General features: G+C 37.7%; 1 protein-coding gene across 1 annotated transcript; it reads left to right on the top strand.

Annotated features, from left to right (window-relative positions):
• LOC306851139 (vacuolar protein sorting-associated protein 53 homolog) lies at window positions 1-23511 on the top strand. The gene is made up of 22 exons (XM_079387255.1): window positions 1-156; window positions 1241-1321; window positions 1641-1690; window positions 1796-1862; window positions 6913-6999; window positions 8169-8284; window positions 8367-8486; window positions 10833-10911; window positions 11023-11166; window positions 11255-11397; window positions 12910-13051; window positions 13144-13242; window positions 14371-14465; window positions 15737-15979; window positions 16354-16501; window positions 16590-16672; window positions 16783-16861; window positions 17547-17695; window positions 17790-17859; window positions 17942-18079; window positions 21544-21648; window positions 22089-23511. The coding sequence occupies exons 1-22, from the start codon at window positions 70-72 to the stop codon at window positions 22260-22262; spliced, it is 2499 nt and encodes an 832-aa protein (XP_079243381.1). The 5' UTR covers window positions 1-69; the 3' UTR covers window positions 22263-23511.

Consider the following 23511-nt stretch of genomic DNA (forward strand, 5'->3'; position numbering starts at 1 on the left):
GAGCACCGACACCAGTGAAGAAGGATTCACGTCAGCACAGGGAAATAAAACCACTGTTTACTGTTCACAATGATGGAGGATGAAGAATTAGAGTTTGTGGAAGATTTGGAGGCGATATTTCACCTTACTCCAGAAGTGCAGCTGGCCATTGAGCAGGTAACTCGGATGAATTGGCGTTGTGTCGGTTTTTAATGCAGTGTCACACAAGCTGGCAGCTGTTGACTTCTTCAGAGATGCTAATAGCCAGTTTGATACACCTCCATTAATGCTCACACTTTCAGTCAAGTCTGGTTTGCTTATTAGGTTACATATTAGTTTACTAAATAGTGACTTCAGTTTTAAAACGACAGACCAGCAAACGCAAATGTGTCTGTGCTAGCTTGTTATTTGAAGGAAGAGACACCTGACACTGGCACATCCAGGGGACAAGGGAGTAACGTTACGTGTAAAATATGAATAATAAAAAAAATGAATTTGCGCTGTAATGTAATTTATGAATCGTAAAATGGACTACTGTTAGTCTGTCTACTTAAGGAAAGGTTGTATAAAATGCTAAGAAGATTTAGCTTGTTATGTTTATACCGATGATCCAAGGGCTTGCTGGTAGTCTAGCCCCCGGTTTCACAAATAAGGCTTAAGCCTAGTCCTAGACTATAATGTAAGTCTTGTAAAACTTGCTGATCATAAATTATATCAGTTCCTTTTTGTCTCAAGATGCACACCAGTAATGTTTTTTTTCATAGCATATGTTTATAAAAATTACTTAAATGTCCTAATTGAACTATGGCCTAATCCTGGCTTAGTCTAAACCCTAGAAATATTAAAAACCTTTGAAATGGTCAACATAGTTTAATCTCTAAAAGAGTTCTTGCGCAAACATATTTATATATAGTTAAACTAACTATTGGTCCAAGTAGAAGTACTCTGAAATGCATTAGTTAATTAACAGATCTGTCTGATGGCAACAGGCAAAAAAAACATCCTGAATATTGTTTATCAAAGATGTTTAATAATATAATGATTAGTCAAGCCATATTCATTCTTCCACTGTCTCCATTGAGTCCAGTATAGATCAGTAATACAGCTAGATCTCTTGATCTATTTGTTATGGTGGCACCTGAACAGACTGCAGTGTATAAAAGCTTGTTGGTCACAGAACATCTGATCCTCATTCCTCATTCAGCTGAGCCTGCTTTTCTGGTCTTGGCTATATCATATGTTATCTGCTCATTTGTTTTAGGTTTTCCCCAGCCAAGACCCTTTGGATCGAGCCGACTTCAATGCTGTTGAATACATTAATACATTGTTTCCAACAGAACAGGTGAGTCTGAATTAGTATACTTGAGCAATGGTCAACATGATGAATGTATATCTTTATTCATAATCTTTATTAATAATTCATAAATCTAATTTAACACCAGTGTTTAGGTCACCCATATTGATGCAAGTGACCAATAACTGCTTTACATTACTGCAGAAATGTTCATATTTTTTGCCACTAGAGGGCATTATGCTCTCCAAGCATAGTGACTAATGAGATGCTGATTATTAAGAGATAAAATTAAAGAATAGCTGATGTATTTTAATAGAGATGTTTTTCCCCTTACAAATCTTGATTTTTAAAATTTTGTTTTTTGTAGTCTTTAGCGAATATAGATGAAGTGGTGAATAACATTCGACTTAAAATCAGGTGAGTTTTTCATATTTAGACCCTGACATGGTCTGCATTAATATATGGAGGTTCTTTAGGTTTTCAGCTTATTCATTTGGAATTGTAAATAATTCTTTTACTCAGACGGTTGGATGACAACATTAGGACAGTGGTGAGGAGACAGACTAATGTGGGGCAAGATGGCAGACAGGTGAGTCCTTTGGTTACACATTCATTATGTCATCAACATTACACCACATGGGGTTCTAGGCTACTTGGGGTTCAGAGTAATTTTTTTAAATGACTTTCTGGTCACGCTTAATTTTAAGGTTCAATTCTCACTATTAACGAACCATTAACTATGACTTTTGTCTCAATAAACTCCTAATTTGCTGCTTATTAATAGTTAGCAAAGTAGCTGTTAAGTTTATTGGGTGGGATTAGAGATGTAGAATATGGCCATGCAGAATATGTGCTTTATAAGTACTAATAAACACCCAATATGTTAATAATAGGCATGCTAATTAGCAACTAGTTAATATTGAGAATTGGTCCCTATGCTAAAGTGTTACAGACTGACTTTCTTCTGAAAGAAAGATATTCTGGAGGACATTTCAACTGTTTTTGTTAATACAATGAAGGTCAAACAACATTGGTCCCCACTGACTTTCATTGTGTGGTGGACAAAAAGACCTACATTTTTAAAATACATTCTATTGCACTCCACAGAAGAAAGAAAGTCATACAGGTTTGGAATAACATAAGGATGAATAAACAATAATAGAGTTTTCAATTTTGGGCAAACAGTATGTGTAAATGTACTCCGTTATCAAATCATCAGTTTATGAACGTTCCTCGTGGTGAACCACTCTGTCCACCTCACAACGGCTCTTGACACCATAGCTGTCTTGTGCATCTCTTCCATCTCACATCTCTGGAAGTGACCAAGTCCCATGTGCTGTCTCTTCCTGGAAAGGAAGGCGCACTTTACTCTGAATTTCCCTGTTCTCAGCAGCAATTCCATTCCACATTGTGGTTTAGTGTCCTGCTATTTCTTGGACCAGGCTGGAAATGTTGATTCAACACAGATCCGCTCTTAATCAGAGCGGCTGGCTGAAGTGAAATGCGACCCCTTTTTTGAGATGTAGAAAGTCAGCGTGGTTTAGACCTGCGAGTGGGTTCTGCTGTTCCTGAATTACCCAGCATGCACCGCTTGTGGAAATTGGTTGTCTCTGAATGGATCGCCGTTAACACTGGGCCACAAATCTCACGGCCCGTAACCTTCAGAGTTGTTTCCACAGCGGAGAGGAAAAATCCTTTCAGCAGATGGAACGGCAGGGAAGTGTGGATTACACATGTAGCTCGAGGCTGGGAGTGATGGTGGAGACGGAGAGAGAGGACTGGAAAGACCCATTGCCGCCGCTTTTTTCTTTTTTGTTTAGTCTGTGCAGTATTTATCAGTGAGATGGAGACATCCGTGTCTGGAACGGGATCCCAGGGGTCTGCTTGATGACATTTCTAGCTGTGTGGAGGAGGTGGACGGATGTGTTTGTCTTAACCGAGTATTTTCACGTTCTCCCCTGTGGTACAGAAAACGCTAAATTTAGAATTGGTCATTGGGCATCTTATTTGCGACCGAGTCAGGGCTCTTTGAAGTTTGGATGAAGCTTAGGGCCTGATAAATAGTATCTGAGACGGTCACAACACAGATGTTCACCCAGTTTAAAGACCCAAACTCCTCTCTAGTATTGTTATTGTACGCCTGCTGTGTAGATTAGTGTCGTTTTAGTATCATTGAGATATGAATATTTAGAATTTGTTTTTACTTTTAGATTTTTCGTTTTCATTTTGTAAGGTTTTGCAGGTCTTAAAAAGGTCTTAAATGAGAGCAGAGGTTTTTTCCATATTCTAGTGGTTAGAAGCTATCAAGTGGCTTAAGCTGTCTGGTTTTGCAAAATGAATTAAAAAGAAAGGGGGATCTTTTGGGGGAGTTGTTGAAACTTTAAATTGTTGCTTGTACTGTTGTCTGCTCTCTAGACATTTATATTTCAAGAACATATTCACGTATTATGTTTCCTTCGATTTATTCCTTTACATTTTGTTTTGCTTAGTATTAAAATCTTAAATTTACCTTTATGAAACCTACAGAAGTCCTGGTTTTAATATTTTAGCAGTTGTCTTTTAATGTCTATATAGTGTTAATTAACTTTATTATAGCTTTAATTTGAGTTATTTTAGTGCATCTAGTTAAACAAAATGAAAATGAGTATCTAGACAACTAGCTGAAATAATTAGAATTTTGCTAAATATGTTAAGTGTGTTTATTTTATTTCAAGTAATGGTTTTTATGGTTTTCTCTGATGTGGATTTAGTGGAATAATCAGCTGTTCACCACACTTTGTTCTGTTTACTAGGAAAAAATATACTTTGTGTCTTTGCCCAACTTTTCTAAACAACATTTTTTGTGGTTCTTATCAGAACATTTACAGTGTGTGGAAAGTACTATTCTAGACTATTATTAACTGACAACAATGTATTTGGAAATATTTTCTGAACTGGAAAAGCAGTTGACAATGTGGGGAAACTTGTTAGATGTGTGATATCATTCATATAGGAAAGTCAACAATGGGCCAAAGCATTTGGTGCAAATTAATTGAGGACAACCCAAGCTTTGCCTTCCTCTTTGTCTCACGCAGGGTTTGTGCTAATATACATTATTTTCCTCAATGCTGCAGAAAGTTCCATATAAAAAGTTTGCCATGTTGTTGTTCCCAGATGGAGCATTCAGATGAGAGGTTTATAGCTGTCAGAGAGCCAGTTGGGATCAGGATGTCTCATGTATTTTTTGGCATCTGGAGCTGCTTATTAGGAATGCCGAGAAGGAGCCTCCCCAAGAATGTAGTATAAATATTTAATCTAAACACAGGATGGAAAGTTTACTGCATGTGTGGTTTTCTATCAGTCGTTATAGACCAATCCCTGTCTGTCCCTTTGGATTTGTTTTAGTCATTTCTTAAAATAAATAATAATTAAAAAAAAAATAACCCAACACTTGTTTTAGTGATTTAATGCCTAGGTTTTAACCCTCTATTGCAAACATTACAAAAGCAAAGTGGAGTAATATAATATAACAAACATTAGTGCAACAGATGAAAGAAGTCTTTTATCCTCATGAAGGCTCCATCATTTGATCGAAATACAGTATAACAGTATTGTGAAAAATTATTGCAATTTAAAATGGTTTTCTATTGTAATATATTTAAAATGTAATTTATTCCTCTAATGAAAAAGCTAAATTTTCAGCAGCATTTACTCTAGTCTTCAGTGGCACATGATAAAAAGAATGTTTTACTCACAAGTTACTCACAACCAAATGTGAATCATAGTTTGATGGGTTTAATTTGAGGGCAGTTCTGCAAAACACACGGCAGAAAAAGATTTTAAAATGATCATAGCCATTAAAATAGCGGTAACACTTTAGGATGGGACCAATTCTCACTATTTTAGCTTGTTGCTTATTCGCATGCCTATTATTAACATATTGGCTGTTTATTAGTACATAGAAAGCACATATTCTGCATGAGCATATTCTACATCCTTAATCCTACCCAATACCCAAACTTAACAACTACCTTACTAACTATTAATAAGCAGCAAATTAGGAGTTTGAGGCAAAAGTCATAGTTAATTGTTTTTATAATAGTAAGAATTGGACCTTTAAATAAAGTGTGACCAAAATAGCCATTTTTATCATTACCCAACATGCTTAATAGCTTGCAAAACCAAGAAAATTGCAGCTCTGAGATAACACTGTACAACAGAGGTTAAAGCCAGGCACTTTTCTTCATAATATTTTCAGCATTTTAGGAAATAATTACATGATAATTGCCAGTAGTGTATGTGTGGAATGCTGTACATGATTGACGACACAATCACTGAGAACACCGTCTTATTCCCACTTGTCAGCATCTGTTAAACTGTAGTCTTAATGACCAACATGTTTCTTTCTCAACACTTCTACATATTCTGCAGTCGAGTCACAACACTACAGGGAAATAAAGCAGGCATCCCAGCATCCATGTCGTCCTATAGTCTGTGGCCTGCCTAAACCATCTGGGGGGGAAAACATCCTGAAACTGCAAATAGAGTCCACATGCGTAACAGCTGCTCTCCTTCCTGCCAGATCCAAAAAAACCTCTTTCTCATTCTCCTGATTAGCAATATAAGAAGGAAGCCCAGGGACTGTCCTCTGACAAGCAGTCCATCTTTCTAACCTTCAGAAATTAGTTCTGGATGCACTACAACTACATGGCCCCCTTTAAACTAGATGCATCCCAGATAACACCTGGGCTCTAGTTTTGCTTCTTGTTCTGAGCTGTTAAAGTCAACACTGCAATTTGAAGAATCCTTTCATAGAAAGGAGGATGCATTGCTGTTAACACTGTGTGTGTGTGTCTGTCTGTGTGTGGCTCAAAGCATCTCTGTGTTTTTGAGGAGGCTTGTAAAAGTGGTAAATTCCAGGGGGCAGCTGGTGCCGGCTGTTAGCATTCCATTTGCCTGTGAAGGAGCGAGGCAAAAGACACGGCCAAACTCTCTCTGCTCTCAGTCCAGGCACGTCTCTCTAAATACACTGGCAACGGCCAGTATTCCCACTCATCCAGTGCTGCAGCTGCTCTTGAAGGAAGTAGTAATTATGCATTGTCAGAGTCCAAACACCGGCCGTGTGGCTGCAGTGGGAGGGGTGCCACTGGCCGTGAAGATCAGATCCCATCAGGGCCGAGCCAGGAGCCTTGTGATGTGGTGGCATCAGGTGGGGCAACATGTGGAAGGGCCAACATTGCAGCTGCTGCAGCCTAGGCCTGCAAGAATGTCAAGTAAAAACTGGTTTCATCAGGCCGTGCGGGTTGTTCCCCACCCTGGTGATGTGCGGAGATCTTCCTGCTAAAAATAATATAGTGGCTGAAAGGTCAGGAGACCAGGCAGGAAGCATGTTCATTAAAACATCATTCAGCCTGTATTTTCATATAAAATATGAGTTCGTTATTAATTGCTTTTGATGTGGTGGGAAAGATTTAGATTGAGTGTCTGTTTTTCTAATCGCCTAGTTTGAAAGCGATGAAACCAGCCCAATACAAACTCAACTCAAGCCAGTGAACTTCAGGTTGCTGTTTCACAGAAAACATCGAACTGACAGAGAGCTGTAAGAAAACGCTACCACGGTGCTGTTTGGGTCATCTTAGATCTTTTGTCTCCTCTTCCAGGCGCTGGAGGAGGCCCAGAAAGCCATCCAGCAACTCTTTGGCAAAATCAAAGACATCAAAGACAAAGCAGAGAAATCGGAGCAAATGGTGAGTAAAAATAAGCCCTCCAGACAGGAACCTAGTCATTTAAGGCCTGAAAGTCGACCCAGAGTAAATAGCCATTCACCACCCACCCACCCCAACAGGCTGGGTAACCGAGGCACAAGAAACTGTGACATCCTGTGGTTTTTGTCCACAGCGCTCTTTTTAAGCCCAAGGTAATCCACTGGCCATCTGCGAATGTAATGCAGTGCAGATCAGAGGAAGGGCAAGGGGAGGAAGGCAGGAGAACAATAGCAAAGCTCTATCCCAGTGTCTTCAATATGGTGAAGCGATATAAAGAAGGAATGCATGATATGTTGGTACCATGTAGGTTATTGGCTGATGTTAAAATGTTTTTAGTATTGAATAAATATTAATAATAAATAGGTTTTCACATTGAATTAATAGTAATTGACGTGTATGTTTATTTCTTCTTGTTTTAGATTGCCTTTGTCAACATATATAATAACAAATGTAATCTTTAGCAAATCTCATAATGAAGTTTATTACTGTGATACTTACATTAACTTATAACATTTAAAATGGTTGAAATGGTTTAAAATGTCATCTTTAATATTGGCCATTTATTGGTAATTTATAATGATATGATAATATACTAATATACTGTTCAAAAGTTTGGGGGTTAGTATGAATTAAAAAAAAAAAAAAAAACTTTTATTAAGCAAGAATGCATTAAATTGATCAAAAAGACCATAAATACATTTAAATGTTACAAAGGTTTCTGTTTCAAATGCTGTACTTTTGAACCTTATATTCTTCATAGACTCCATAAATATTGATCAGCACAGTTGTTTTCAACATTGATAGTAATAAGAAATGTTTCTTGAGCATGAAATCAGAATATTAAAAAGATTTCTGAAAGATCATGTGACTGGAGTAATGGCTGCTGAAAATTCAACTTTGACATCACAGGAATAAATGACATTTTTAAAATATATTAAAATAGAAAACAGTGATTTTAAATTTTAACAATAATAATTGCAGCCTTGGTAAGCATGATACTTTTTTTCATAAAAATTAAAAACCAACCTCAAACTTTTGATTGGTATTGTATAATATAATTTAATATATAATAAATACAATCATAATATAATAATTATCAGCAAAAATTTAAATATCTGTATATCTCTAATGTATCTAAAAATGTGCTTCAGGTGAAAGAGATCACCCGGGACATCAAGCAGTTGGACCACGCAAAGCGTCACCTGACCACTTCTATAACCACCCTCAATCACCTGCACATGCTGGCTGGTGGTGTGGACTCTCTTGAGTATGTTTATTCAAGATGCCTTCTCCCATGATCAGTCCATTTGCTCAGTGTGCTAAAAGCTTGTCTCATTGTACTTTTGCAGAGCTATGACTCGAAAGAGGCAGTATGGGGAGGTGGCCAATCTCCTTCAGGGAGTAGTCAACGTCCTCGAGCACTTCCAGAAGTACATGGGCATCCCCCAGATACGCCAGCTCTCAGAGCGGTAAGGCCACAAGCCTCACTCACACACTGTTTATTTGACTAAATCGTAGTGCTGAGAGTCTGTAGATCCTGTTTATGTTTACTGAAGATGCAGCACAGGAAGGAAATCTGCTTCACAGTGTCTCATTATTTACTTTTTCCCCCAGCTCTTTGTTTTGGGCCTTTCCCAGAGGAGGTGCTCTCTCTGGTTTGGGTGGTGCAGTCCATGTCCCCTGCAGGCTCGGTGACTGTGCCTTTTGTTAGGAAAGAAACAGGGCTCTGGTCTCTATGATTCTGCGCTTCCCTTTGCTTGTTTATGTTGGATGCTCTGATAAAGCTGTTGTTTCATAAGCAGATGGCAAGGAAGGGTGTGTTTGATGTGGAAAAATTATTCCCCTGATTGTTCCAGGTTCTAAATGTTTCTCTGGAAAAGCATGTATCCACGGCTCCTTTTCAGTGCCCCTGTAGTCAAGTTTACCCCTTTGGTTCATAAGATCTCACAGACGGACCTCATATGTTAAACGCCATCCTTGAGTGAGGATGATAGTTTGTTTGGTTGAGCATGCATTTGTATGTCAAGTGAATCCAATGTTTTGTTAAAACAGCATTTAAGTTTGCCAAAGTACATCATTGGTTTCTGACCGCTGCGTGACTCTTGGTTTTTTCTCGTCTGTTTCTTTTGTGGTGTAGAAAGATTCTATTTGATGAGGGTGGAGATTGTGCCTAGGAATTTACAATGTAAATAATATTAGCCCCCCTTTGGTGATCAGATGGTCTGATTTTAGCCATGTTGTTTTGAACTACACAAGCTAACCACATATGAAGTCTTGAGGGAATTCTTGTGATGTCTAATTGGATTTTTGTGATGCTTAATATTAGTGCATGCCAAATATGGAGAAACAGATGCTTTCGTTCTGAGCCCGACTGTCCCTAAATGGAGCTGTCTGGTTGGTTTTGAGGTGTGGCAGAGATGTTTGATCAGGGGCGGCAGCTGAAGGATGTGTTGCGGTTCAGACAGTGTCGAGGTCTTAATGGAGCTGGTGAGAGAGCAAATTGGCAGCCATGTGCCACGTTGAAGACTGGTGTCTGACTGGCAAGCGTATGTGTCTCCATCTCTCTCTTTCGCTCGTTCTCCCTCTGACTATCTTGTTGTTTATTTTGGATGGCACTTGTGTTGAGTCTGCTTATGCCAGCAAATAATCCAGAAATGAAAAAAGCATCTTCTATTCATCAAGTCGTGCGTGGTTCATCCAAACCCATTTGATGGGATTGGGATTGCTATACACTGCCTCTTAGATTTCTGAGACTTTGGTCCAAAGTACAATTTGGCTTTATTAGTTAATACAATTTGAATTTGCATCTGTTTTCTTACAAGTAGCTGTTATTTCTATCTCTGTTTTCCCAGTGCCAGTTGTTCTAAGAGCTGCTATCATTTAAACAGTTCTAGGTACTCTGCTAGCAATTCCCTAGATATTGGTAAATAGGGTTAGACCATGACTAGGGATGTCAAAAGTACTGGTATTTAGTGTTTAGTTCAATGTAAAAAAAAAAAAAAAAGATGTGGTGAATATATCAGTTTTTCTACAGTACATGCTGGGCAAGGAAAACTTTGTAGTGACAGGAAAGAGGTCAGCTGGCATGTCTTGGTCAAATTGCCTGTCTTGACAAAGTAACCACAGTTTGTTTGTGAATGTAAACATGCAAAACAAAATGTTTTTCAAAGTATGGGATCTGTGCATTAGGCCTTACAGTGTGAATGTAGTAGACCTGTCATTGTCATTAATATTAATCAAACAATATTTACAAGAAAAGGAGACAGCTGCCCTTAATTTATTCTAATCATTGCTCAGTCTTAATCTTCATTTCTGTTTCATTGTGAATGATTGTTTACATTAATGCTTACTTGGGAAAAACATATTTAGAAATACTGAAGTGTCATTGTTAATACAATTTTATTTTTTATATTTAACTTTTTAATTTAGTGTGTTCAGTAGTGGCCTATTTATGTTACTACAGAGTATATTTATTCTACATTTACATTTACATTTATGCATTTAGCAGACGCTTTTATCCAAAGCGACTTACATTGCATTCAAGTTACAGTTTTTACATTTTATCAGCTCTTGCTTTCCCTGGGAATCAAACCCATGACCTAGGCGTTGCTAGCGCCATGCTCTACTATTTGAGCTACAGGAAATTGTTCTAATGGAATTTGTATGAAGTATTGTAAAATTACACTTGTATTGCTCTAGATTCCAACACTTTGGTGTCATGAATTTATTGCTTTTAAAACTCATTGGAAACTAGGGAATCCTGAGACCACCAGGTGTCTTGTAAACACTCACCTATCTTTTTTGCTCCTCCTCAGAGTTAAAGCTGCACAGAGCGAGCTTGGCACGCAGATACTGGCCGACTTCGAAGAGACTTTTCCTGCCCAGGGGTCAAAGGTACAGATGCAGTACTCTGATGAAAAGATTATTAGTAATCACCTCTCAGTATTACTACATAGTAAGTCTCTCTGTATCATTCCTGTCACACATTTAATTTGATATTTACAGAAATCTGGAGGTCCTAGCATTGTTCTCAGAGATGCCTGCTTGGTGGCGAATGTCCTGGATCCTCGGATTAAGCAGGAGATCATCAAAAAGTTCATCAGACAGCACCTTTCAGAATACTTAGTCCTCTTCCAAGAAAACCAGGATGTCAGTGAAACCTTGTGTGTCCTGTACATGCTGAAATTGTGCTAGACTATCTCACTTACGGTCTGTGTTCTGTTTGTCCTGAGTACAGGTGGCGTGGCTTGACAAGATAGATCGGCGCTATGCGTGGATCAAGCGTCAGCTTGTGGACTACGAAGAAAAGTATGGGCGAATGTTCCCGGAGGAGTGGTGCATGACCGAACGCATCGCTGTAGAGTTCTGTCATATCACCAGGTAACGATCAAACACCTCAGATTAATGCTTCATTCACATAATATTGGTTCTTCATAAGTTCTTGACCTGTGATAACGGTTGATGTCATTAGTCATGCCATTTCCATCCACATTTTTATGCAAATATTGAGAGATAGAATGTTGGCTATTAATAAAATATTCATTATTCATATTTATTAATGTTTATTCAGATTTTTAATGTAAGGAATTCACAACTTGTATGTAAAAAATAATTACACGTAAACATTCTGTGAAAGCTTTAATTTATGTGATGTTGAATAAAAACTATTTTTTAACTAAAGATAGTTATACTTCTGTTCAACATTGAGTGCAGTAAGATTTTTATTTTTGTTTGAAAGAAATTAATAATATAATAATGATAATATGTCAGTAATACAGTATTACTGTTTTTACTGGAGTTTTGATCAAATAAATCCTTGGTTAGCATATGAGACTTCTTTCAAAAACATTTAATATTACTATATCTGTATACATTATATATTATAATTGTATTTTATTAGTATTATTACTTTTATATACTTAATCCTCTCACGTTTTGAATGTATTTTTTGCCTTTCTCATTGCCTTAATAAATTTAAAAAATAAAATAAAATAATAATTAACAATTGTACCCGACTCCAAACTTTTAAATAGAAGTGTATATTGTTAGCTCTACATTTAAAAAAAAAAAATCCCTCTAACTTTTCTGTTTTTCAAAGTTGAAAAGAGAATACTGAGTTGTAGCATTTATTTTGATTGTGTATTTTGCTGTCTTCAATAACAAAGCCAGACAATATATAAGCCAGGATACATTTTTACGTAATGAGTGCTACCAGAGAAACAAATAATTTTTGAGTCTGGAGACATGAGCAGCGTGAGTAGAGTTGTAATTATGGTAATTCCGACATGATGTGAGTGTAGCATAAATCCTCATTATCTCCATTACCCCATAGAGAAAATACACCTGGGGTTTACATGTACATTTAGTGGTTAGCTTGGAAGACTAGACATTAGGCAGCACACAAATATGGCATGATTTAGCAAAAGACATAATTGTGCGCAGTATGACATGAATTATTTGATGGAAAGGAACTGGTTACATGTCTGGGATTTCAATAGTTGTATTGACAGTCTAAAGTAGGCTATGTGTGTGTATGTGTGTTGTCTATAGTCGAATTCATCTCAAGAGAGTCATTACAAAACCCTCAGTGCCTGGAAAGAACGTTTGAGGTCCGCTGTAATCCGATCTAATATATTTCTCTTTTTTGACAAAGCTTTATGTAAGAATGGATCCACCACACCGCCATCTTCTCCCTCCGTAGGCCATATTCTTTTTCAAGCTGACAGTAACTGGATCTTGTCTTTTCAATACAACACTGATCCATTGTGGTTTCCTTTAACAGCCAAACCAGGCATCTGCACACTCTGGCCTATAAAAGCACTGACCTGAAGACTTAGTCCTACTTGGCACATTAGGTTTCGCTCACAACCCTGTGTTTCGTTTGCTCATCAGAACCGAGCTGGCCAAGCTGATGCGAACCCGTGCCAGGGAGATTGAGGTCAAGCTTTTGCTCTTCGCTATTCAGAGGACCACCAATTTCGAGGGACTGCTGGCTAAGCGCTTCCCGGGCTGCACCTTAAACGACGGGCCTGGGGTGAGGCCATGCAAAAGGATTTGAATGGGCATGAACATTCTGGTAATCTGGCTTTTGTGTGATGTTTGTCTGTGTTTCCTTTGCATTCTCAGCAGAAAAAACCTGAGACGCCTTTAGAACCAACAAACCCCTTTTTGGAAGATGAGTCAGGAGAGGACAACGTATCGGAAAAGGATGAAGATTTGGATCGAGTGAGGCTGCTTATCTTTATTTGCGCTCTGTTATGCAGGAATGACCACATTTGTACCATATGCAGTCTACTCCACCCATCTTCTGATAGAAACTGATACCGCATTTGGTGCCATTCCAACATGCAATTTACATTTCTTTCTAATGTATTTTGATTTGACTCCCATCTGAACTATGGCCTGGATCAGGCGCATATTTTCTGGAATTGATGTGTTATGAAAACATTCAAGGCACCGTGTGTTTACAAGTCTTTATTTGCCGTCTATTTATCAAACTCTTAACGTATACTTTAATATAACAGCTTGATTTTGGCTCAGTTATTGCATACTTATTTCCTTTTATCTTCAAATTGGCAATGATGTTCTCAGTATCAGGTGTTGTAAGAACATTTCTGATGATTTGGGTTCCTCAGAAGTTCACCGTTATCACAGTGGTGTTTCGCAATAGAATTTTCTTCCCTTTTCTCCATCACACTGGTGCCACTGTAGCACGTTAGGCTTATTATCGTTAAGTAAAACTAAAACCAGAAAAAGCATTTTCATCAAATAAAATAAATGAATAAATAAACAAAATATACTTCATTTTATCTGGCTGCAAAGGCAACATTTCCCATTTTCATTCAGTTTATAAAAATAAACAAAAATGTTCAGACATTAGGAAAAAATATATACTTTTTTTTTAGTATTTTCTGTAATCTTATATCATTTTTTGTTTAACTTTTTAAGTAAATAAACTAAAAGTAATAAATACAAGTTACAACTAATGAAAATGTTCTTTTTTTAATCAGTTAATTTTCATACTTATTTTATTTAATCTAGTTGCCAAGGTAGCGTTTCTCGTTTTGTTTAACTTGAAGTATTAAAATAACTAAAACTATGCAAAACTAAAACTGATAAATTAATTTATTAATTAAATGTCTATATATATATATATTTATATATATATAAAACTATGTATTTAAACAAAGCAAAACAGCATTTAATAAAAAATAACAAAAAGTTAATATTTAAATAAAATGAAACAAAATTAAACTATAAAACTTTTATTAAAACAAACAAAATAACATACTAAAATAACACTGGCACACTTATTAAAAAATTCCTGATTAAGAAATATTTTGCTGTTTACAGCCAAAGAAGCCGAAGGCTCCAGACAACCCCTTCCACGGCATTGTGTCCAAGTGCTTTGAGCCTCATCTCTACGTTTACATCGAGTCGCAGGATAAGTGAGTGGAATGTGCTTTAACAATGTGCACAATCATATCAAATGAGTCACACGATAAAGAAGTCCATTCATTTCTGGGTCATTTAAGGGTCCTCCTCACCAACCCCTATTTTTGATGCACTTGGTTTGTGATCTTCCCTTTCTTGTACCCTCCTTTTTAGTAGTTCCCTTGTCTGGCTCTCTCCACCTCGCCACTGAGGCACATTAGCCATTAACCACACATGCTGCAGACAGCCTGAAAACAGCAGCTGATTTCTTTCTTTACTTGTCTTTTCTCGTTCTTTGCCTCTCGTTTTCCTGCTTACCCTCTCTCTACACCCACGAGGCTCCCAAGCAAAGGGCTTCTTGTACAGGCCCTTCTCTGGCCCATGTAACACTCCGTTGGCACTGCCTAAAGCAGAATGACCTTTCTGGTAACAATGGCTTGCATTATACCAGTTCACACTGACCTGCCTGGCATGAGAGTGTCCACATTCTTCTCTTGGGGTTAGCATCTATCTGATTACTCAGTGCTGAGAGAGATGGCCTATTTACTGACCTGACAATACATTGCTGTTCAAAGCAAGTTTAACATGTTGAGATTTCAGTCATAGTTAGATATGTGGCGTTAGCTTTTTTGTAGTGTTAGCTTTCACTTTTTATATATATATATATATATATATATATATATATATATATATATATATATATATATATATATATATATATATAATATATTGCAGATTTGACAATGCTAATTTGACAAACTGTTACCAATTTTTTTTTTTTTTTTTTTTTTTTTTTTGAAAATATTTTTAGCAATTTTTCCAACAAAAAACAGTGTCCTTCAAATAGGTTCCCCAAAAACCTTGCAGATATTTATTTTATTTTAGTATTTTTTTTATTTAATTTAAATAATACCTTAATTTAAATACTTTATTCCCCTAAAAAGGTCAACCTTGCAAATGGATTGCAAATTAGTTTTAATGTTGAAACTAAGCAGTACTGAACACATTGAAAACATCTAGAACTTAACCCATCCAGCTGTCTTTGATGATAAAATAAATAATGACCACAGATGTATTGATGAATGACCAAAAATGACCAGTTAAATTTATTTTTTTTATATAAGTTCTGTATAATGTTTTTTCTTTTCTTTTTTTTTTTTTGCCATGTTTAAAGCCATTTCACAGAATTATGCAGATTTAGCCCCAAATAGTGCAGGAAATGCAGCTAAAGTCTGCAAATTCTGTCTAGGCCTACTATCATTAATCCTTTTGTTTTCTGTCTTAGAAATCTTGGCGAGCTGATCGACCGTTTTGTTGCTGATTTCCGGGCACAGGGTCCCCCTAAATCAGGTACAGATGAGGGAGGCGCTGTGCTCCCCAGCTGTGCAGATCTCTTTGTTTACTACAAGAAGTGTATGGTCCAGTGCTCACAACTGAGCACCGGAGAGCCCATGATTGCTCTGACCACGATCTTCCAGAAGTATCTGCGCGAGTATGCTTGGAAAATCCTCTCTGGGAACTTACCAAAGTGAGTTGAGCCACCTGACTGGTCCTTTTTTCTGTCTTTCTCCCTTTTTATAGTTAAAGTTTAATCCTCCTAGTCACTGGGGCTTTTATTTGGGGTGTTATTCTGTGGTGATGCTGAAGAGGAGAGCGAGTGGTCGTCTCTGTGTGGTTGCATTTGTGGGGTTTCTCTCTGCCGCTCTTCAAAGGAAGAAAAATCCCCACCCGTCGCCTTGTTTTTTACCCCGTATTGTCTTTGGGAGTTTAAAAAAAGATCTTTGTTTTGGAGAAGCTGTCTTGTGGTTTCCATGCAGTCTTTCTTGTGTTTCTTTTAGTGGGAGGGCCGGAGGATTGAGTTAGGGTGCTTTGGTAACTATGTTTGTACATGTTTGCATGCAGGACCAGCACCAATAGTGGTGGTCTAACCATCAGCAGCCTGCTGAAGGAGAAAGAGGGATCAGAAGTGGCCAAGTTCACAATGGAAGAGCTGTGTCTTATTTGCAGCATCTTAAGCACAGCTGAATACTGCCTGGCTACCACGCAGCAGGTGACGCTCCACACAAGCCTCATTCACATGCTACAAATGAGTAGTTTTTTTTTTTTTTTTTAATAACGGAAATATATCATGTCCATAGTTGGAGGAGAAGCTCAAGGAGAAGGTGGACAAGTCCCTAATGGAGAGAATCAACTTAACTGGGGAGATGGACACCTTTAGCACGTAAATGCATCACACTAATTAACCCTCAATGCTAAGTAAAAACAGATTTGCCCAAAGAAATTAATTACTAGTAGTTAAGAAATTTTCCCATGAATCTCTCTGTTTGGCAGTGTTATCTCAAACAGTATCCAGCTCTTGGTTCAGGACCTGGACGCTGCATGTGATCCAGCCCTCACAGCTATGAGCAAGGTACTATATCAAAACTTTAATATCATCTGATAACTGCTTTGATACTGATAGTTTAATTTATCACACCTGCTGATATATTTTAGTGAGATTCTAATTTCCCAGATTTTTTTAGTTTTAAATCACATTTGCTTTTATCTAAAAATTCACTTAAAGTTCATCTATAAAAACACTAATATTTTAATAACACTGTTCAATGTAATCTTTAGCAAATCTCAAAATGATTATCCATTTCCATATTCTATATTAGAATGTTGTGATGCCTAAATGATTATTTAAAAAAAAAAATAGACCAAATAATATAAATAATTTTGATATTGGTTATTTATCGGTTATCTGCCATAAAATGAAAATAATTAGGCTTGTCAGAATCAGGCAGAATTGTTTTGTCATTTATATTTTCAGCTTTTATTTTCAGCTTAACTTAATTTCAGTAATTTTTCTGTGCTTTTCTAATTTTTATTAGTTTTTTTATGATTCTGTTTAACCTTAATTTTTATTTTAGTTTACGTTATTTTTTTTATTTCTTATTCTAGTTTCCAGTGTTTTCATTTTGTATTTTTCATATAATATTTATATATTTTTTTTATTTCAACTTATTTCAGTTTTTAATCATTTTATTTAACGTTTGACAGTGTCTTCAGGATTTATAATAGCCTTGAAGTTGACTTTGTGTATGTTTGTACAGATGCCGTGGCAGAGTGTGGAACATGTGGGAGACCAAAGCCCATATGTGACCTCTGTAATCATGCACATCAAACAAAATGTGCCCATCATTAGAGACAACCTGGCCTCCACCCGGAAATACTTCACCCAGTTCTGCATTAAGTTCACCAAGTCAGTACCGCAGCCACTCACTAATCAGTGCAACAAAAGCTCTTTCATAACACAGCGTTTGCTAAACTGTTTTACTTTTATCCATTCGTTTCAGCTCCTTCATTCCAAAGTTCATCAACCACCTGTTCAGGTGTAAGCCAATCAGCATGGTTGGAGCAGAGCAGGTAGGTAGAGATTCAGACACTGGGATGTTTGGGTTTCATGGACCTTCAGAACACGTGACCTTATTTTCTTTCTTCTGAACAGTTACTCCTGGACACACATTCCCTCAAGACCGTTCTTCTAGACCTCCCTTCCATTGGCTCTCAGGTGGTCCGTAAAGCCCCGGCCAGCTACACCAAAATAGTGGTTAAAGGAATGACTCGAGCGGAGATGATCCTCAAGGTGGGAAGCTTACGGCCATTAAACATTTGAGAATTCGCTCACCCGATTCGGTTTTAAACAGGCCTCCCTGATGAGAAGCTCAATACAGGAAAGTCTTTAATGATCAGCTGCTCATAAAGCTCTGCATGGTGCAGCATTCAGTTGGAGTTATTTACTAAGCTGTGCGCGTCTGGTTTAATGAGCTCTCTCTGAGAGACAGGAAGTGCTCACATGCCTTGGCTTTCCTGCCTTCCACAGTTTAATAATCCTCACTCATACTCTAGATCTCTACTTATATTTGCATATAGACTTGTAACATACAGAGGGCTTCAAACTTGTCCACTTTTTATAGTATTTTTCTAACTGAATTTTCTTTTCTAACTACAAATTTCACTCTCTTACAGTAGGTGACACTAAAGTAGGAAAACCCTGGTACAAAAACGCTTCGCACCTTTCTTTTTTTGACACCTGCTTGTCATGGAGAAGCGAAGTCAAATAGTATTTACAACTTTTCAAACAGCTGTTCAAATTTTAGATTTTTTTTGTAATGACGTTTATCAAATAACATTAAATACAACAGCACAGAGATGACAAAGATTGTTAATTATTAATTGTCATAGTTCATTGTCAGTTAGTGAAACAGTCTGTTCGTAGTCGTATTTTTGTGTGACCGCAGCATCTCCAGGAACATTACCAAAATGGTGAATCCTATTGATTGGCCATTTTTCTTTGTAAAGCGATGAAAAAGAGGTGAATTCACCTTGCCATAAAAATCTGTTGCATTGATGGCATGCATATGTTCATGTCTCTCTGAATAGATGCATTAAAATCCATTTAGTCAAATTAAAATATTTATCACGCCAGATTTTTGCATCAAACATTCATCTTGGTGTGAACAGGACTTAAACCACTTTTGAGATCAAAAAATTGTCACCCAAAAAGTGCAGGGATGAATATCGTCATTTTTAAAACTTGGGGTGAATGATGATTTTTTTTGTTCATCCAATTATGCATCTAGTTTTCGTAAATGGTCCGAACATTAGAACATTAGAGTATGTCTACATAAATTCAGAAGCACAAGGAAAGTCATGTTTTCCATGAAATGTCCCCTTTAATATTATGTGTAGACAGATGTTCTGGTTGGACGTCTGAGCTATCAAGTACAACAGGAGGAATGGATGGCTTGTGCTCAGTGGATCTTCCACCCCCTGATCTCCAGACCCACCTTCTTCTCCCTGACCCCTATCTCCAGCCCTACACATGCTCCACAGACTTTTATTAGACTCTCCGGGACTTTCCTGCTTCTGGTCTTTTAACTGCCTGGAATTCAGCCTTAATCCACCTAATGCTCAAACTGCATTCAGCTCTAATTGTGCAAGATCATGCAAAGATCATTTAGAAAGGACGAAAAACACTATAAGAAAACATGGGCCACTTTGAAAAGTCTTAAAGAAATAGATCATGCTCTCAGTGCCAGAGTCCAGTATCAACTAATCTTCCGTTATTCACCCTCAAGTTTTTCCAAACCCATAAGACTTTTGTCCGTCTTCGAAACACAAATTAAGATATTTTTAATGCCATAAATAAGGCTATTTACTTGATGGTCAAGAACAAACCTCATTGGTTCTCACAGAATCTCAAAATGTACTTGAGGACTCAAATTACTTTGGTTCTTGTGTATCGTGCAAGCACATTTCAGCTTCCGTTTACTATATTCGATGAGCTCTATGCATGTGTGTTGATCAATATTTATATGTGAATAAAAGCCTACATTAATTTGGATTCATTAGTAAACTTTAACTGGTGGAACAGGAAACCTCTCAGGTTTCCTTAAAAATATATTCATTTGTGTTTCAAAGATGAACGAAAGTCTAATGGGTGAGCAATTGATTTTAGGTGAACTATCCCTTTAATAGCCAAGTTCTCAAAGAGTTATCTTTGTACTTTTGTTTCTCTCTAAATAAGCCCTCGTTGATCTGACCACGACTTCCGCAGCCAGATTTGACAATACAAGTCAAATTTGATGAACACATGACCAGTGCCCATTCATGGACACTTGAAGGTCTGCTTAAGAAACCCTGCCTTGATCTCGACTTGCATACGGTGGGTCTTTAAAATCTGTTTAGTATTTAATGATTGGCTTTGTTGGGCCCCAGGTGCCTCTCAGGTAATTACTTCCATCTTCATCAGCATTTTGCTCTGCGGTTCCTGGAAGAGCCATTCATACTTCAATACACTCCTTAACATCAAGGCTTCTGCTGCCATGTGGCCAAGCAAATCAGCATGGGCTATTTTTTGTGTTCTGATTAGTGGAACAATAGCACAGCTGTTTGCCACCTCAGTCTCGCTTTGTCATCGTGGTCTCTTAATCGTTGGTGAATTACATCAGTGAAGTGCGAAACCCGTTAAGCAGTTTATGGGTGAAATAGGACCTTCATTGCTGGTGGTGACTTGGCTGTCCACATGACGCTCATTACAGGGTAAACGCGGAGAGTAATCTGTTAAAGATGTCTTCACTTTTTCTCTCTTTCCTTGGCTGGGAAACGGGTTCCTGCCCATCCTAGGGCCCAAACCTCAGAGAGATGTGAAGCTGAAGGAGGCAGCGTGAGCCAAGCATGCTGCTGCTGCTGCCTGTGAGACGTGGCTGTTTTCCACAGTCTTCTCTTTTTTTTTTTTTTTTTTTTCTTCTTTCTTGCTTGTCTCACTCCTACCCCCCCATTGTGGCTCTTTTGGAAATGAACGGAAGGGCAGACATTCTCCCCCTCCTCTTGTTTTCTCTATTCTTTCTTTTTCATTTACGGGGTAACTACAACAAGCCTCCTCAAGGCTTTTCCTTGGCCTGTCTCCAGGACGGTCGCTAAGTAAATCACTCTGTGGTAAGGAAGGAACGTTCAGAATTCAAGACCATCCGAAGTGTTCCGTGTTCCACTTTGCTTTGACCCTTATCCACATATCCTGGGTTATGCCTTCAGGTACTGAGAGTAAAAGGAAAAGAAAGAATAATGGGTATTGTATAAAGGGAAATGTTGCACAGGATGCAGATTAAAATACCCCCCCCCCCCCCCCCCCCCCCCCAGTCGTATCTGTCAGCCATGTGTTCTTCTGCCCAAATCTAAATACTTGCAAGATATACAGTTAAACACTTTTTTTTTTCTCCCACCCTTGGAGGGAAAAGAAACCGATTCGCAATGCAGGCCTGTACCCCATTTAACTTCATTTTACTGCTCAATTGAGACTCTCGTTATACCCCACAAAAAATTACCGGTGAGGCTAATTCAGCTTCATTCAAGCATAGAGTAATTACGCTGTTAAAAATAGACACTTCAAGTTTTTGTATTCATTTGTTTAGCGTTTTATCTATCAGATTGCTGTATTTTGTTGTCTCCTGTTCCCAGAGTGGTGGATCTCATGTGGTAATGTTTCATTTTTGAGAGTTTGGAGAACCCAGCTGGAGTTTAGCTGACTTGTTTCTCCTCACCTCTTAGGTGGTCATGGCCCCTCATGAACCGTCTGTGGTCTTTGTGGACAACTACATCAAGCTCCTTGCTGACAGCAATCCTGAGATGTTCCAGAAGATTCTAGATATGAAGGTAAGTCTGTTTTATTTGCATCAGGGAAATCGTCCTCATATTTCAGTATATTTCAGATCTCATCACCAGTAAATCAGGGTTCCCACATAAAAGTTGTTTTAAAATTGTTAAAATCATTTATATTAGTGCTGTCAGATCGATTAATAGCAATTAATCGCATCCAAAATAAAAGTTTGTTTTCATTGTATGTATGTATGTATATGTGTGTGTGTGTGTGTGTGTGTGTATGTATATGTATTTCTGTTTGAATAACTGTTTTTGGTGAATAAATTATATGTTCAATTTGTGAGCAAATCATTCTGTTGATTCGGGTCAGGTCTAACTGATTTATTACAGAATCAAAACGTATTAACACCTTATCCAATTATCACAAATTATTGAAAAGCACATTGAAATTCATTGGTCAAAAGTGTCTACCTCTTTCCCCTCTCAATCTATAGGGTCTGAAGCGGAGTGAGCAGAGCACCATGCTGGAGCTGTTCAGACAGAGGTTGCCTAATCCACCATCAGGGCCAGACAGTGGCCCATCATTATCCTTCAGTGCCCCCACCCCTGAACAAGAATCTTCCCGTATCCGCAAACTGGAAAAGCTCATCAAAAAGAGGATTCAGTAAATCAGAAGGAACTTTATTCCCATCAATATACTAATGTGAACGCTCTGTCTGGATATTTAGTACGGCCTGACAACATGTCTCCACTCCAGTTTTAACATGCTGAAAATGGTGTGTGAGTAGTACTGCTATGTCTTCTGTATGTATTTATGTTCTCTGACAGATCATGGTTTAACTTTGTGGCTTTTATAACTTGCATTACTCTGAGCCTTATGATTCAAGTCCTTTCCTGAACCTCAACACATTACTGGTATATATGAGTCATTTTGCCATTCCCCCCCCTTTTTTCCTCCACTTTACAACACTAATACCCGTAGTGTCATTTACTTTGCACATTTCTCTGAAATATGCTTGCACTTAAAGCAAAACAGAGGGCAGTGTGCCTCAGAAAGGTAACCTGCTGCTTTTCTGGCACAAAGTCTTCTGTACTGAGATTTCAACATCAAGATGATTTAAAGCCAACGTTTTTGTAATTGTCCCCTTCACTACAACAGTAAACGGCTGTGTGGACCTTGGCTGTTGCTCTGGGTAAAGGTGCCTGTGGAGTATAGGAGAATGAGATCTCAGGTCTCAGGTGCTCCACAACAGAGGAGCTTGGGATTTCCTGTCTCCTGCTGAAATGACAAACCAGTTGTTTTGGCTTTTGAAATACTTTCCCAGGTTGAGGTGAAAAAAGAAACATATTGTAGATGTTTTAATCCTACAGGAGCTGTAAGGAAGAAATATTTACCACCCGCTCTTTCCCATGGTAGACATATTTTCTCTGAGAACAATAACTGTAGTTCATGGGAGATTATTTGGAATGCAGAAATATTTGTGCACACTGAGGATACATTCTTTTACTTTGATTCATCTGCTGTTCACTTCGTGTAAAGGAAGTATTTGTTTTTGTCTATTGACAAGTTATTTCATAGCTCTTTTAATAACTCTGGAATCGGGTTACTGTAATCTTAATCATTTATCCATCATCACCCTCTCCTTCATAATTGTTTATTGTCTGCACATGGCTTTGTACTTGTTAAAAGGCCTCAACAGCAGTGCATATCAAAGCTAAAGTGTTTGCAATGAATGTATGATTTGTGTCGAACGGGCTACTGTAGTTTGATTGCAATATTATTTGCAGTGATTTATACTGTTGATTGCTTAAAATGAAAACATTCCTGCCTTCTGTGAATAGGACAGCATCTTTTTAATATTATCTGCAGATATAAATTCTTGTCAATAAATATCTGTTAACTGTATTGACTTTAAC

This window comes from Barbus barbus (assembly GCF_936440315.1).
Source record: "Barbus barbus genome assembly, chromosome: 31".
Lineage (NCBI taxonomy): Eukaryota > Metazoa > Chordata > Actinopteri > Cypriniformes > Cyprinidae > Barbus > Barbus barbus.

What these genes read in the sequence shown, in the direction of transcription:
- LOC306851139 (XM_079387255.1), top strand. Translation starts at nt 70, where the DNA reads ATGATGGAGGATGAAGAATTAGAGTTTGTGGAAGATTTGGAGGCGATA. An exon ending in TTCTGCATTAAGTTCACCAA is followed by an intron (nt 17,696 to 17,789) that starts GTCAGTACCGCA and finishes CATTCGTTTCAG; the next exon opens with CTCCTTCATTCCAAAGTTCA. An exon ending in AGAAGATTCTAGATATGAAG is followed by an intron (nt 21,649 to 22,088) that starts GTAAGTCTGTTT and finishes CTCAATCTATAG; the next exon opens with GGTCTGAAGCGGAGTGAGCA.